Genomic DNA, 15891 nt, shown 5'->3' with positions numbered 1-15891 from the left:
GGTGCTGTGAAGCAGGACTGCCATTCCAAGTGAGAGCCAGTGGAGAGGTTTGTGATATTGTGTTCTTAAGTTTTGGTGTACAAAAGCTTGAAATTAGTGTAATTGCATTTCTAATTGCACATTTTTGAGTTTTGCAGTTATTATGAACTTGATGTTCCAAATAGGCATATAATCACTGGGTAACACTAACCCACTCTTTTACTTATATACTGTTCCAAGTAGTAAGCAAGGTTGTAGATTGAAGTGCATGCTTTGTGGATGGCGTGGTTCCAGTCTGTATTTGTTTCGTGAATAAAGAAGGGATTCTTTAAGTCAGGATATGGAGATAATCTCGTCCCTCAATATTTAAAGGATAAATAAAGGTATTCAAAGTTCTTATGCTAGCTCAAACATACAATAACTACATGAGAGATTATGGGGAAGCCCAGAAAATTACATCTACCAGTCTGTATGCAATGTTCTGTTGTTCTAAAGAAATAAACAGCAAAAGGAGGAAAAACATATTCAGACTACATTATAGAACATGACTTCATGCTCTTTGAAGATATTTTCAGCTTGAATTATCAGCTGAAAATGTATTTTTATTATTCAAGAGCAATATTGAAAAGACTGCAACACCAAGCAATTCAAACCTTCATTTATTTCAATCTTTAGTTTAGTATCAAAATCCTAAAAAGAAATAGGCTTTTTTAAAAAAAAGACAATAAATAAAACTTGGGAAAAATAGAAATTACTGTAAAGCTCAGCAACTTTGCAGTTCTTTTTTAAAGTTCATTCTTGGAATGAGAGCATCATTGAAAAGGCCAGAAATTACTGCACACCCTTAGCTGCCTTTGGAAAGACAATGTTAAGCCAGTTTGTTAAACTAGTGTAGTTTACGTGCTGAAAATATTATAAACAATTTTAAGCCTGTAATATTAGCAATAGGCTTAGTCACATTATATACATGAAGACAGTCTGCTTCTATATATGATGGCTTCTAAATTAATATTGTTTACCCATTTCGCTCCAGCTTTGAGTTCAAGACTAAATCCTCCGCGCCCACCCGCCCACCCACCACCCCCCCACCCACCACCCCCCCCCCCACACACTTTTTTGCTCCATTTAAAAGTGCAGTGGTCTTTATTTTCTCAAAGCACTAGTTCATACACTGATGAACTAGACATTACGCATGATCCATGACAGGTAAGAGGTGACATCGTTGTTACATAACCGGAGCAGCTAGCTGGAAAAGAATAGGGCCGTTTTCCGAGCATGCTGTCATAATTCTGTTTCAGCCAGCTGTCCAGTTCTACCTTATCATTGTGCCCTCAAAGAGATTGCACAAGTTGCTACCGCAGGGGAAAGGAGAAAATCTTGTTTCCTGTTCTGCATCGCACTTGATCTGCATACATTTGAAGGATTCTGGCACCGTTTTCAAATCTATTCACCACATTCTGCAAACAACAGCAACATGTCAGATTTAGTTAGGTATACCTTCATATCTGGTGCACCTCCATAACACACCAATTGGAATATGTTAATTTTGAAGTATGATACAAGACTTTAATTGCTCATTTATGCTTTACACGTAATTGCACATAGCAGATTGTTATATATTTGATAAAGATGGGTCTTTTTCTTAAATAAGAGTGCCCACCTGATGGCAGAAGAGCATTTTTCGTTTTTCTGATAACCTATTGGTAAGAGTACATATGGAAAAATCTTTCTTTCTGTAGGTTAAATAAATTAGGTAGAGTTCATGACAGGACACCTTACACATGGAACGAGCAGTAAAGATGTGGAAAATATCCAATCTTTGTTGAGTGCTCTTGATCTATCCACAGGAAGGAACTGGCCAGACTCAAACAGCAACATCATTTGTGCTGCCTTTAAGTCGCATCCCTGCACGATGGTCGGCATGGACGTCATGAGCTGAAGGGCCTGTTTCTATGCTGTGCAACTCCATGGTGGCAAGATTGTCTTGTTATGGCTTGAACCGTGGGGGAACTGCTCTTTGTGGTAGAACCAACTGCATTTAAGCACAAGGTTAATGAATAACTGAGTGATACACAGCTGGAAAGCCCAAGATTTCAGCCTCTAGCTTCTGGTCAGCTGTAAGCCTGTTAAAATTTGCCTAAACATGGACTGCCTGGCAACATCCACTGTACTTGTGGCAGGGTAGACGTTAGACATCAACAGAATCAGCCTCAAGTGTGACACATGGTGCAATCAAACACTTTGCCAGCATTGATTGTCAAGGATCAAGTAGGAAGACTGACAACTTCAAAGAATTGGAAAGCTCAGCCAGCACTTCATGATTTTAGAAGAGGAGACAACATCCATGAGAAAGGAAAATCAATACAAGCAGCATTACCTCAAGAAAAAGCTTGAATGTTTCGTAAATTCATCACTTCAAACCTGGCTGGTTAAAGAATATTTCTAGCCAAAACAGGCATATTCTTGCTTTAAAAGCTTCACATACAACAGAAATTTGACTTAAATGCTAAGATTAGCAAAAAATAGAAAAGCTCCAATATAGTTGTTTGTTCTCTCACTTCAAGACCTACCTGTAACTCCTGCTGGTGTTTCTCAAGTTCAGTAGTAGCATCCCCCAAGCACCAAGCCACACTAATGTGAAAGGAAGGGTTCTGTCAAAATTCAAGAAGTGGATTTTATACAATGAAAGAGTGCTTGCAACATTACAACATGAAGCTTTCGAAATAATTCCTTCTACATTTTCTATAAAAGATGAATGTGATGGCTCTAGGACAAGGCTTCAGCTTTTATACCATTTTATTCTATAGATACGTGTTCTAAATACAAGAACATGCTATTGAACTGCACAAATGTTTTGAATCGTATCCATACTGTGATCCTTACTAAAACAGGACAATCCTCCAGAAATATTTGTAATGTCAATCATGCAGCCTAAGGAACAACTTCCGTCCTAGAACTAGTAACAATCACAATGGTAAGATTTTGCACCCTTAGAATAGTCTGGACACATTTACTAAAAATAGAAAGCTGATAAAAATAGCTTAGTGCTTCATAACATTGGGATTTGAACTGGTCAGTCACACAATTGCCCAGGATAAGATTAGTAGGACAATTGGGCTTTCACTTGCATCTTTAATGAATATTTGTGCACCTAACAATGAAGGTATCAAGATCAGAAAAAAAAGAGTTTGACACTAACAGCATTAGACATTGTAGGCCAGGTACTGGACTGTCACACAAAATTCTTTAATATCTAAAAATACCTCAACTTCAAACTGAGAAATCAGCATCTACTGCACAAAGTGAATTTTCTTTCCACATGGCCTCCTATTTTTCCCCAATCAGTATGAAATAAATTTGGCTGAGAGTGCCTCCAACTAATTTCACAAAGCAGACTTACCCTATCAAGTCAAAAGAACCATAGAACAATACAGCACAATACAGGCCCTTCGGTCCACCATGTTGTGCAGACCTTTAAACCTCGCATAGACTATCTAACCCATTCCTCCCACATATCCCCCTATTTTAAATTCCTCCATATGCTTATCTAACAATCTCTTGAACTTGACCAACGTACCTGCCTCCACCACCACCCCAGGCAGCACAATCCATGCACCAACCACTCTCTGGGTAAAAAAACCTCCCTCTGATATCTCCCTTGAACTTCCCACCCATTACCTTAAAGCCATGCCCTCTTGTATTGAGCATTGATGACCTGGGAAAGAAGCGCTGGCTGTCTACCTATTCCTCTTAATATTTTGTACACCTCTATCATGTCTCCTCTCATCCTCCTTCTCTCCAAAGAGTAAAGCCCTAGCTCCTTTAGTCTCTCCTCATAATCCATACTCTCCAAACCAGGCAGCATCCTGGTAAATCTCCTCTGCACCCTTTCCAACACTTCCATATCTTTCCTATAATGAGGCGCCCAGAACTGGACACAGTATTCCAAGTGTGGTCTAACCAGAGTTTTGTAGAGCTGCATCATTATCTCACGGCTCTTAAACTCGATCCCATGATTTATGAAAGCTAACATCCCATAAGCGTTCTTAACTACCCTACCCACCTGTGAGGCAACTTTCAGTGATCTGTGGATATGAACCCCCAGATCCTTCTGCTCCTCCACACTACCCAGAATCCTGCATTAACCTTGTGCTCTGCCTTGGAGTTTGTCCTTCCAAAGTGTACCACCTCACACTTCTCCAGATTGAACTCCATCTGCCACTTCTCAGCCCAGCTCTGCGTCCTATCAATATCCCTCTGCAATCTTCGACAGTCCTCCACACTATCCACAACACCACCGACCTTTGTGTCGTCTGCAAACCTGCTAACCCACGCCTTCTACCTCCTCATCCAAGTCATTAATAAATATCACGAAAAGTAGAGGTCCCAGAACCGATCCTTGTGGGACACCACTAGTCACAGCCCTCCAATCCGAATGCACTCCCTCCACCACAACCCTCTGCTTTCTATGGGCAAGCCAATTCTGAATCCACATGGCCAAGCCTCCCTGGATCCCATGCCCTGTGACCTTCTGAAGAAGCCTACCATGTGGAACCTTGTCAAATGTCTTAGTAAAATCCAGGTAGACCACACCTACTGCACTTCCCTCATCAATCTGCCTGGTCACCTCCTCAAAGAATCCTATCAGGCTTGTGAGACATGATCTTCCCTTCACAAAGCCATGCTGGCTGTCCCTAGTCAGTCCATGATTCTCTAAATGCTCATAGATCCTATCTCTAAGAATCATTTCCAACAGCTTGCCCACCACAGATGTAAGGCTCACTGGTCTGTAATTCCATGGACTATCCCTACTACCTTTTTTGAATATCATTTGCCAACCTCCAATCCTCCAGTACCATTCCCGTGGACAACGAGGACTCAAAGATCCTAGCCAATGGTTCAGAAATCTCCTCCCTCGCCTTGTGGAGCAGCCAGGGGAATATTCCGTCAGGCCCCGGGGACTTATCTGTCCTAATACTTTCTAACAGCTCCAACACATCCTCTCTCTTGATATCTACATGCTCTAGAACATTAACCTTACCAACACTGATTCCAGTGTAAAAATTATGAAAAAAAGAGGAATTCAGTTTGTTCCTACTATAAAGAAGAAAACAGACAGATGTTAGAGGAATACAAAAGCATTTACTTTAAGTTGCAAGAGTCAACTTAGGGGGAATAAAGATTCAAACTGGAAAATATATCAGGAAATTCTTCACATGTTTACTGAACACATGGATAGGATTTCCATAACACCCTTAAAATCCTATGAAATGTTGTATTTTACTTGATATCTTTATTTTTTTTTAATCCAATTACATACTAGACGTAGCTTGGAACATTTTTGCATATTAAAAAATATCCTAGAATGCCTATTTGAAACAGATGTTACATGCAAGTTGTTGCTCTTTTAGACAAAAATGGTGGTTAAAATCCTGGAATGATTTACAAAATATTAAATACAACCATGGTAAACTGTGGAGTCTCCCTTTATGACTAAATGGATCAAATGTCCTGTGATGTCACAACTCAACACTGAAATCAAATGATGCAGTCGGTTTGCACAATCTAATTCCTCAAACATAATGTAGCTAGTAGGAGCAGCACACAAACTACAGCTTGCTTTTCCATTTGATCAAGACATGGTGCAATTTACCTATTTGCCCCTGGTAGTTATTTATTGTGGAAAGAAGCAAATATCAACCGATTGAGCTAGGTGAAATAATTAATATTTTGGACATCCCAACATTGTAAGTGGTACAAACTAGCAATTCATTACTTTGAGACAAAAAAATTAATGAGTGAAACCTTGCAGAACGGTTAGTGTGTTGTATAATAATGAATGATTACTATATACTCCATGACACAAGATGGATAAAGAGCTCAAACCTTATAATAGGTTTCCAGACTGAACTCCTCCAGGGATTTATCCACCTCTTTGACCAGTTCCAGAAGATAGTTGCTACCAGCTGAAACCTCTAGACCAAGGAAGGTCCTGTCCAAGAAGTAAAAGAAATAGGTTCTATAATCTCATGAATCAAGTGCAGGCTAAATAATCTGTTTAAGGCAAGATCAAAACCTAAGACCTGCATTACTGATCCTTCCTGTATGGTGATAAAATCTAACACACCCATGATCCAAGAGATCAAAGCAACCAGATCACCCCAGTAGGTGTCACAATCTTGTGGATAATCCCAGGTGAAATTAGTTTACACTGAACTCAGCTTGTGATTTCTAAAGACATCTGTACCATGGCAGTCCAATACCAGAATACCAGAAGTAATAAAAGCCCCATTTCAGTAAAATCAGAATTAAATGATGCAATTAACATCTAATAATCTTGCAGAATATGAAATTGTACCAGTCTTATCCTTCCGTGTTTTCCTCAGAGGATATCTATGTTAGATGGTGAATTACAGAAGAATGCATCATCTCAAGCTGATCAAAATTCATCATTGACTCTAAGTAGTTAATCTTTAATAATCCAATGGACAGAAAGGTCATTGAACACTGAATAAGAGACTAAGAGTTGAGTATCTATTAATGAGGAAATCCTGAATGGTGTGTTTAAAATGGCAAGGACAATTTAAACATTTGAATGTAAAGAAGTATGGGAATGTTTAAGTGCAAGTACCTAGATTAACTGCTTTATACAAACTACTTAATGTTAAAAATTTCATCAGCGACTCTAAATTTGAAAATCTGAGTGCCCTCCCAAATGAGATCAATTAGTATACACAACCAGTTTTTTTTAGATGTATGTGCATTTTACTTTTTGTTAAGCAAAGTAGTCCCATTGTTCAAAACAGACTTCTTTGCACCTTATTCCAGGATACTTTCAGAATGCTGTGCACGTTGCTGGACACCCAATTAAAAGGCTACATCTTAACTAAAAATAAACAAGGCCTCAGGAACAGATGGTTATCCCTGCTGAAGTTCTAAAGCGCAACCGTGAAGAGTTTCTGAGCATTTTCACTGTGTTAACTACAGTGGAGTTTTCTTGCTGTCTGCCATAGAGAAAGTCATTGCCAGGGTGCTCCTCATACACCTCCTCCGAGTGGCTGAATAGCTGTTCCACGAACCACAACATGGATTCCATCCATCCAGAGACAGAGTGGACATAATCTTCACCACAAGGAGGCTCACCAACCACTAGATGCAGCATTTTTCAACCTCACTAAGGCCTTTGATTCCAGCTGGGAGTGCCTGTGGAACACTCTCCTCAAATACGGCTGCCCATATACATTTGCCTAAGTCTGACCTTTGCATCATAATGGCGTGCAGGCCATAATCCTAATCAATGGGTCTACAACAGAGCCAACCTCAGTGAAGTTCAGTCTCAATCAAGACCATTTCATCACTCTGATGCTTTTTTTTTTACCAACTTCCTGGTCACAATGCTGCACCACATCTCCAACAGACAGCCTGCGAGAGTCAGGCTAATCTTCATAAGTAATGAGAAACTGTTCAATCTGTGGTGAGTACACCACAGAATCAAGGTCCCCTGAACCTCAGTGGGTGGACTGCTACGACACCCACATCTGCACATGCTCAGGGGTCGAGCTCCATGCACGAGACGATTATGCTCATCATTCACAAGCATAAAGGTCCTCTACTAATCTGCTGCCGCTGTACAACAGTAACCAATAACAATTAAAATTCACAGCAAGATCCTGGAAAGTGAGAACCATTTCCCCATATCTCAAGAGCCACCTATTAACAAAGGCAGATATTCAGACCGCCTTCAGTTCGCCAGCATAGCGCCCGGTCGATGAGGAAAAGGTGTCCGAGGACCAAGACCTCAGACCTGACCAAAAAAAACTCATGATCTGCCAAGCAGCAAGGATCTCTGCCATTCCACATGCTTCTGAGGAATGAACTACCTACAACAATCATCTCAAAGCACTGGAAAGGTACCAAAGTAGTCTCTACAAAACCCTCCAAATTAATCGGAAAAATAAGTGAACCAACATCAGTGTCCTCTCCCAGCCAGCACCACAGCACCGTCATCCTTCTTACACTCAGTCAGCTCAGTTGGACAGGCCACATTGTTCATAGCCTGACACCAGACTCCCAAAACAGACATGCTGTTATGAGCTATGTCATGGAATGAGATTACCAGGCAGACAGAGGAATAGATTCAAGGATATGTTCAAAGCCTCGTTAAAATTGCAGCTCCACATCTGACTCCTGAGAATCCTTGGCTCACCATTATTCAAAGTGGACAGTAAGTAGCTGGGATGGTATTGAGAACCTAGAGACACAAAAACTCTGCGTAAATGGCAGAAGGAGCGCACTACCTCACAAACTGCCCAGGTGCCTATCCTGTCAGACATCTGCAGTCCCATCTGTGGAAGATCCTGTGGTTCCTACATTGGCCTATCAGTCACTTAAGAACCAACAAAACCAGAGTGGAATCAGGTCATCCTTGATCCCAAGAGACTGTCTACAGAACAGTTGCATTGAGTATATTTCTGAGAGCAAAGGAGAGCCAACTGAAATACTCCATGCATTTTACTGAGTTCCATTAAACTGCTGAAAATCTAAATTAACAATAGATTTTCATGATTTTGGACACGTGGTAGATTGACGTTCTGATCAAAATTTTTAAAATATTAGCATTTACAAGATGACATTGTACCTCGTCTTCTCTTGATTAGAGTAGATCTTCACTTTGTCTGAAAGGCAGTAAAACCTGCAGCACAATGGAGAAATTCCACATACAGTTACTGAGTCTCATTAGAACAAAGTACATCACTTTGTGACGCGGGTTGTAAGGGGAAGTGCAAGTTCACTCCTTTATCCCTTGCTGTGTTTTCCCATTGACCCGACTCCAACTTTACATATTCAGACACCATTGCAACAAAATTCTAACCATACAACAATGCACGGCAGGGTCAAGAACACACAATAACCATCGTGCCTGGTCTTTGAAAAAGTTGCAATGGGCTTTGATCCCGTTCTCCTTCCTCATAGCCCAGCAAATTTCTCTTCAAATATTTATCCAATTCCCTTCAGAAAGTTATCACTGAATGTTTCCACTGCTCTCCCACACTATGCATTCCAGATCATCACAACTAAATGCATTAAGTTTTCCTCATGTTATAAATCATTTTGCTGATCACCAGAATCTGTATTCTTTGGTTACAAACACTACTGCCACTGGGCCAAACTCCTATGTGATTTTAAACACTTCAGGCAAATCTCCCTTTCACCTTTAGTAGGGAAAATAATCCCAATGTCTCCATGTAAATGATGATTTTCAACTTTGGTACCAATCCAGCAACTATATTCTCCCAGGTATATTTCAGTCAATATCCTCTGCACTCTTTCTCATGCTTTAACATCCTTCAAAGTGCGAGGTCCAGAATTACTGCTGGATAAGTATATACTACATGAAGTATGCTACTCCCATCTGCAGCACAGAACCAAGCTGTTCCACAAGAGAAGCCTCTTATTCTTCCCCATTTAATCCCCATCAATAAATCCTTCTATTCCTTTCTCCTTAATGTGCTTATTTAACTCCATTGCTCTTTGTTGTGGCTAGTTCCTCATTCCACACTTGCCAGGTACCTTCCATACTTTCCAGATTTCTGTATGTACATCTCAGATCTCTTTGTTCCAGTAATTTCTTTAAATCTGTATAATTTATAGAGCTACTCCCTGTTCTTTTCACCAAAACATATCAAGTCAGTTTTCTGCATTAAATTCCAACTGCCTTATGTTGCCCATTTCACCAGTCCAGGTCCTCCTGAGGTCTGTTACTATCCCCCTCCTTAAAGATCAAGAGTGGAGCAAACAAAAAAGTTTGGTAAATTCCAATTGTCAGTGGGTTGCAGTCACACCAGATCCCAACTGGCACCAAGAAACTGTTCAAATACCATCAAAAAAAAAAATACCCTGCTAAAAATACCCAAAACACTATTTTAAATATGTTATTTACATACTTCTTTTGCTGTACGAATTATCAGTCATGACCATCAAAATGCAAATAAATTTTATCATTGCAGAGATACGTTCTTGCACCAACTTCGCAGAAACTTCAAACGAACCTGTCAAAAAAGGTCATCCTTTCCTTTAAGGACTCCGCAAAAATGTTTATCCAGTGATGGCGCAGCACCACAGTATGCGATAGACTTATATGGAACTCCGTTATCTTAGTCATAGGCAGCCCGTGTGTTTGCAGGTGTGTCAGTAATAGATCAATAAGTTCCAGAAACTCCTCTTCAGGATAATCTGATGGAAACCAAGTACATATGGATTTTAAAAGCTCTGTACAGAATATAGTTTTGCATCCTTGAGAAAATGCTGCATTATTGTGAACCCACTTACTGGTTAATGTTTTAGTGGTTAAATTACTTGGACTGTTACATTTAACATTCTTGGTATTTTCTATAGTTCTCATAAATATTTAACTTCTGGTACCAAAACAAAAACAACAGAACTAACAGATCCTTCATTAACCTTGCAGCCTTATGCTTACTATTATACTCTCATCTTACACATTTTAACACCAAGTGAAACCATCTCCACGCATTTGTTTTTTTTGGCAATCATTAGCATCTGCAATTTTTTTTGGGGGGGGGGGGGAGGACGATTCTTTAACAATTAATTTATTGTTAACTAAAGATCCTAAATTTGGAGTAACCTGCAAATAAAAGTACCTGTAAGCACCCTGAAACTGAGAAAACAGCAGTAAGATGCCATTTGGCTCTTCAAACTTGCTTTGCATTCAATACGCCCAGAGCTGGCCCTCTATCACATTACCATGTCCCCCATACCCCTCAGTGCGTTTTGTGTCTATAAATCGATCAACATCCATCTTAAATATATTCAGTGACTTGGCTTTCATAGGTTTCTTTTCCTAAGGACTTCTTTAAAGCCTAATAATTTTACTGAAAATAATTTGGGAAAACACAATGCTATTGGTCTTACTACATCTTGATCATCCACCAATTAAGTCAAGGACTCTATTCACACATTAACTGCATGAAAGCACTGCAAAAAAGGAATGAAATATTTTGCAGCATTATCTCTGGTTTTCTATTTCATCTACACATTGATACCACCAGAGGGCATCAGTGATAGACAATATACCCACAGGTGAACTATGTCTAAATTGTCACATAGTCTGAAATCCAGCATTGGGTAGTCATACAACACAGAAACAGGCCCTTCGGCCCAACTCGTTCATACTGACCAAGTTGTTTACTTAAGCTAGTCTCATGTCTCCATGTTTGGCCCATATCCCTCTAAATCATTCCTGTCCACGTACCTTCTAAATCCCTGTTAAACATTGTAATCGTACTCACCTGTACCACTTCGTCCGGCAGCTCGTTCCCACTACCCTCTGACAGAACAACTTGGCCCTCTGGCCCCCTTTAAATCTTTCCCCCCTCACCTTAAATCTATATCCTCTAGTTTTAGAGTCCCCTACCCTGAGGAAAAGACTGACCGCTCACCCTATCTATGCCTTTCATGATTTTATAAACCTCAGTTAGTTCACCACTCAGCCTTCTACGCTCCCAGCCTATCCAGTCTCTTCTTATAGCTCATGCCCTCTAGTCCCAGTAACATTCTGTGAATCTTTCCTGCATCCTCTCCAGCTTAATGACATCCTTTCTATAGCCAGGCTACCAGAACAGCACAGAGTATTCCACGTCTTGTACAGCTGCAACGTGACATCCCAAGTCTTGTACTCAATGCCCTGACCAATGACAGCAAGTGTGCCAAACACCTTCTTCACCACCATCTACCCATGTCTCCACTTTCAGGGAACTCTGTACCTGTAACCCTAGGTACCAGTGTTCCTCAACACTTTCCAGGGTCCGACCATTTACTGTGTAAGTCCTACTCTGGTTTAACTCACAGAAGTGCAACACTTTGCACTTGTCAGAGTTAAATTCCATTTGCCATTCTCTGGCCCACATCCCAAGTTGGTCTAGATCCTCCGGTAATCTCAGATAACCATCTTCACTGTCTGCTACACCAATTTTGGTGTCATCCACAAACTTACTAACCATGTTAACAACATTGTCAACCAAATGGTTAATATGGATGACAAACAACAGTGGGCCCAGCACCAGTCACTGTGGGACACTGCTGGTCACAGGCCTCCAATCTGAAAAACCACCCTCTTCATCCTTTCACCAAGTCAATTTTGCATCCAACTGAATAGCTCACCCTGGATTCCACGGGATCGAACCTTCCAGACCGGCCGACCATGCAGGACCTTATCAAAAGCGTCGCTGAAGTCCACGTAGACCACGTCTACCGCCCTGCCCCCATCCAGCCTCTTAGTCACCTCTTCAACAAACTCTATCAAATACACAAGACATGATTTCCCATGAACTAAGCCATGCTGACTTTCCTTAAATCAGTCCTTGCCTTTCCAAATGCTGGTAGATCCTATCCCTCAGAATCTCTTCCAGTAACTGACGTTAGGCTTACTGGCCTATAGTTCCCTGGCTCGTCCTTGCAACCTTTCTTGAATAAAGGCACATTAGCCATCTTCAAGTCTTCCGATACCTCATCCATGGCCAAGGAGGACACATATATCTTACATTGCAGGGCCCCTGCAATTTCTTCCCTAGGTTTCCACAATGTCCTACAATACACTTGGTCAGGCCCTACAGATTTGTCCACCTTAAAATGCCTTAAGACTGCCAGCACCTCCTCTTTTGTAATGTGGATGTTTCAAGACATTACTATTCTCGACCCTTAATTCCATGACCTTCTCCACAGTAAATACAGATGAGAAATATTCATTCAAGATCTCACCCATCCCTCATGTCTCCACATGTAGGTGACCACATTGATCTTTAAGGGAACCTTAATATACTTATAAAATCTCCTAGGATTCTTCTTTATCTTATCTGCCAGAGCATATCTTCTTATTGGCCTCCTGATTTCCTGAAATGAACTCCTAAATCTCTTATACTCCACAAGGGATTCACTTTATCCTAGCTGTCATATGCCTCCTCCTTTTTCCTGACCAAAGCCTCAATATTCTTTGTCAACCAGAGTTCCCTAAACCTGCCAGTCTTGCCCTTCACTCTAACAGGAACATGCTTTCCCTGAACTTTAAAAAGCCTCACACTTGCCAGCTAGCCCTTTATCTACAAACAGTCCCTACCAGTCAACCATTGCAAGTTCCTCTCTAACGCCTTCATACTTAGCCTTGCCCCGATCTAGGGCTTTAACTTGTGGACCAGTCCTATCTTTTTACATAATTATTTTAAAACTAATAACATTTTGGTCACTGGTCCCAAAGTGCTCCACTGACAATTCAGTCACTTGGCCTGCCTCAATTCCCAATAGAAGGTCCAATGTTGCCCACTCCCTAAGAGGGCCATCTCCAGGCTGATGGAGAAAACTATCCTGGGCACATTTAAGAAATTCTGCCCCATCCAAGCCCTTTGCATTATGGCAGTCCTGGTCAATATGAGGAAAGTTGAAATCACTGACTATTACATTATTATTCTTACAGCTATCTCCCTACATATTTGATCCTCTAATTCCCACTAAAATACAATCCCAGCAAAGTGATCATCCTCTTCTTATTTCTAAGTTCCACCCATATAGCCTCACTGGATGATTCCCAAAGAATATCCTCCCTCAGCACTGCTGTGGTGTTCAGTCTAATCAAAAACACAACCCTCCCCCCCCCCTCTCTTACTTCCACCTCTACTATGCCTGGAGCATGTGGATCCCAGGACACTGAGCTGCCAGTCCTGCCCCTCCCTCAACCATGTGTCTATTATGGCCATAAAAAATATAGAACCTGTGACCTGCTCTTACAGCCATATTATGAGGCTGGTCACAATAAGTTTTAATCTACAGTATATTAGTGTATATATTTGCTTCGGTAACTCACATTCTAAGTACACAAGTGTTGACCAGTTCCCTCGTTGGTGCGGAAAGCTGCGGATTCGACCATCGTGTCTACTGCTATCGTCCACATGCTCCTCCAACTGCTTGAACATCCCCATCACACTCTCCGGTACAGGCAGTCGCTGGGCTTTCACTCTGTGCAGCAATCACCATTTGAAAAAGAATACAACAGTCTTTAAGAATCAACGCAAGCATTTCCCCACAACGGACGTTCGGCTTGGTAGTCGTTCATTTCCTATGTTTTCTCTCCTGGGGTTGCATTTATCAGTAGGAACGACTCCTGGCTGAGGGGAGGGGGGAATCTTTCGGTGTTACACACCCACCCTGTACCCGATAAGGCGCTGATTTACTCACCTCGGTCCGCTGGCGGCAGCCCCGCCGTCCTCCTGGACCCCCGGCCGCGGCTGTGGCGGCGGCGGTTGTTCCTCCTCCTCCTCCTCGCTGCTGCTGTAATCCACCAGCAACATCCCGCTCCCGCCGCCCTCACTCCCGTTGCCGTGCAACCGCCACCGCTGCCATCTTTGGCCGGGTGTCACACGCTGTGCTCCGGCCGGAACGGTGCAGCAAGCAGGAGGTTCCGTGTGCACACCCTCAGCCCCAGCGGAACCAGCCCAGGACTGTTCCCGCACCATCTCCTGCCCATAAATAAAAACGAATACAGAGGTTGTACCAATGTCGTGTCCTTTTTGGTTCAGTTGAACTTTCTTGGCGCCTCACAACCAATGAATTAGCTATATAGTGTGACTGTTCTTATTTTGTAAATAAATTCAAAATATAGCCTTCCTGCAATAAATGGGATGAATGCACACCTCACCTCCCATTGATGATCTTGGATGAGGATTGTGAGCCAGGACACTTGGGACAGTTCAAAGTATGGCAGCTGTAGTCTCTGTATGCTCTTTGGGGTTGCTGCTTCCAAAGGCAAATAGCAAAGTTAAAGCAATCAACAATGCAGAGTGAATCTCAAGTAACCACAGTGTCTGGTAAAACAATGTGTCAGACATACAACGTGGGATGCTCGATACTTAAAGGTGCATTTGCATTTATATACACTGCACAGCTTCTCCTCTATGCCAAATGTTTTTACACCTGCAGAATGCAATCCAAGGCACTGACTGGAAAGATACCACCAATGATGTCTCTATGAAGTACCCAGGACCTACAGGAAGGATAAGCAGATTAATATGTGTCCTCTCCCAGGCCAACATCTCCAACATTGAGGCCCTATTTATACACAGTTAGCTCTGCTCAGAGGACCATATTGTTTGCATGTCTAACATGAGATTCCCGAAACAGGCACTCCATTCTGAAATTTGTCACAGGAAGAGATTGGAACACAGGAAGAAATTTGTCACAGTATTGATTAGAACTTCCCTAATACAAGAAACTTAGAGGTGGTGGGATTTCTTCAGTGCATCCCAGCGGGGTTCTTGAAACAGTGTGTGGAGAGTCCAACTAGAGGAGAGAATATACTGGACCTAGTTTTGGGAAATGAGCCAGGCCAGGTGACAGACCTGATAGTGGGTGAACATTTTGGGAATAGTGACCACAACTCATTATGTTTTAAGATAGTTATGAGTAAGGATAAAATTGGATCTTGCGGGAAGGTACTAAATTGGGGGAGGGCAAATTACGACAGGATAAGACAGGAGCTAAGGGGCATCGATTGGATCAGCTGTTGTCGGACAAGTCCACGTCTGACACGTGGGAGATACAAGAGACTGCAGATGCTGGATTCTGGAGCAACAAACAATGTGCTGGAGGAACTCAGCCAGTCAGGCCGCATCTGTGGGAGGAAAAAATCGTCAACCTTTCGGGTCAAAACCCTGCATCAGGACTGAGAGCGGAGAGGTGAGATGGCCAGCAAAGGGAGGAAAAGGGGAGTGGCAAGAAAGGATTCAGAGGTGATTGGTGGACTGAGGAAGGGTGTAAGATGAAGGGCAGGTAGTGCCAGGTAGGGGAGGGGACCAGGAGTGGAGTTGAAAAACCGTGGCAGGTGAATGATAGATGGAGGCCGACAAA

General features: G+C 41.9%; 1 protein-coding gene across 1 annotated transcript; it reads right to left on the bottom strand.

Moving 5' to 3' along the window:
• Positions 1-1092: 1092 nt before the first annotated feature.
• usb1 (U6 snRNA biogenesis 1) lies at positions 1093-14445 on the bottom strand. Its single transcript, XM_052028196.1, has 7 exons — positions 14224-14445; positions 13853-14004; positions 10029-10212; positions 8618-8671; positions 5866-5971; positions 2550-2630; positions 1093-1436 (listed from the first exon to the last, which is right to left on the bottom strand). Exons 1-7 carry the CDS (start codon positions 14334-14336, stop codon positions 1332-1334), a joined length of 795 nt encoding a protein of 264 aa, XP_051884156.1. The 5' UTR covers positions 14337-14445; the 3' UTR covers positions 1093-1331.
• Positions 14446-15891: the final 1446 nt, after the last annotated feature.

The sequence above is a fragment of the Pristis pectinata genome, chromosome 13 (assembly GCF_009764475.1).
Source record: "Pristis pectinata isolate sPriPec2 chromosome 13, sPriPec2.1.pri, whole genome shotgun sequence".
Taxonomy (NCBI): domain Eukaryota; kingdom Metazoa; phylum Chordata; class Chondrichthyes; order Rhinopristiformes; family Pristidae; genus Pristis; species Pristis pectinata.
Note: the sequence above shows the minus strand (reverse complement) of the source record. Positions and strands in the feature narration are given on the sequence as shown.

Coding starts and splice junctions, on each gene's coding strand:
- usb1 (XM_052028196.1), bottom strand. CDS start 14,336: ATGTTGCTGGTGGATTACAGCAGCAGCGAGGAGGAGGAGGAGGAACAA. Junction 10,213..13,852: donor AACACTTGTGTACTTAGAAT/GTGAGTTACCGA, acceptor GGTTTCCATCAG/ATTATCCTGAAGAGGAGTTT. Junction 2,631..5,865: donor GTCTGGAAACCTATTATAAG/GTTTGAGCTCTT, acceptor GAATTTTGACAG/AACCCTTCCTTTCACATTAG.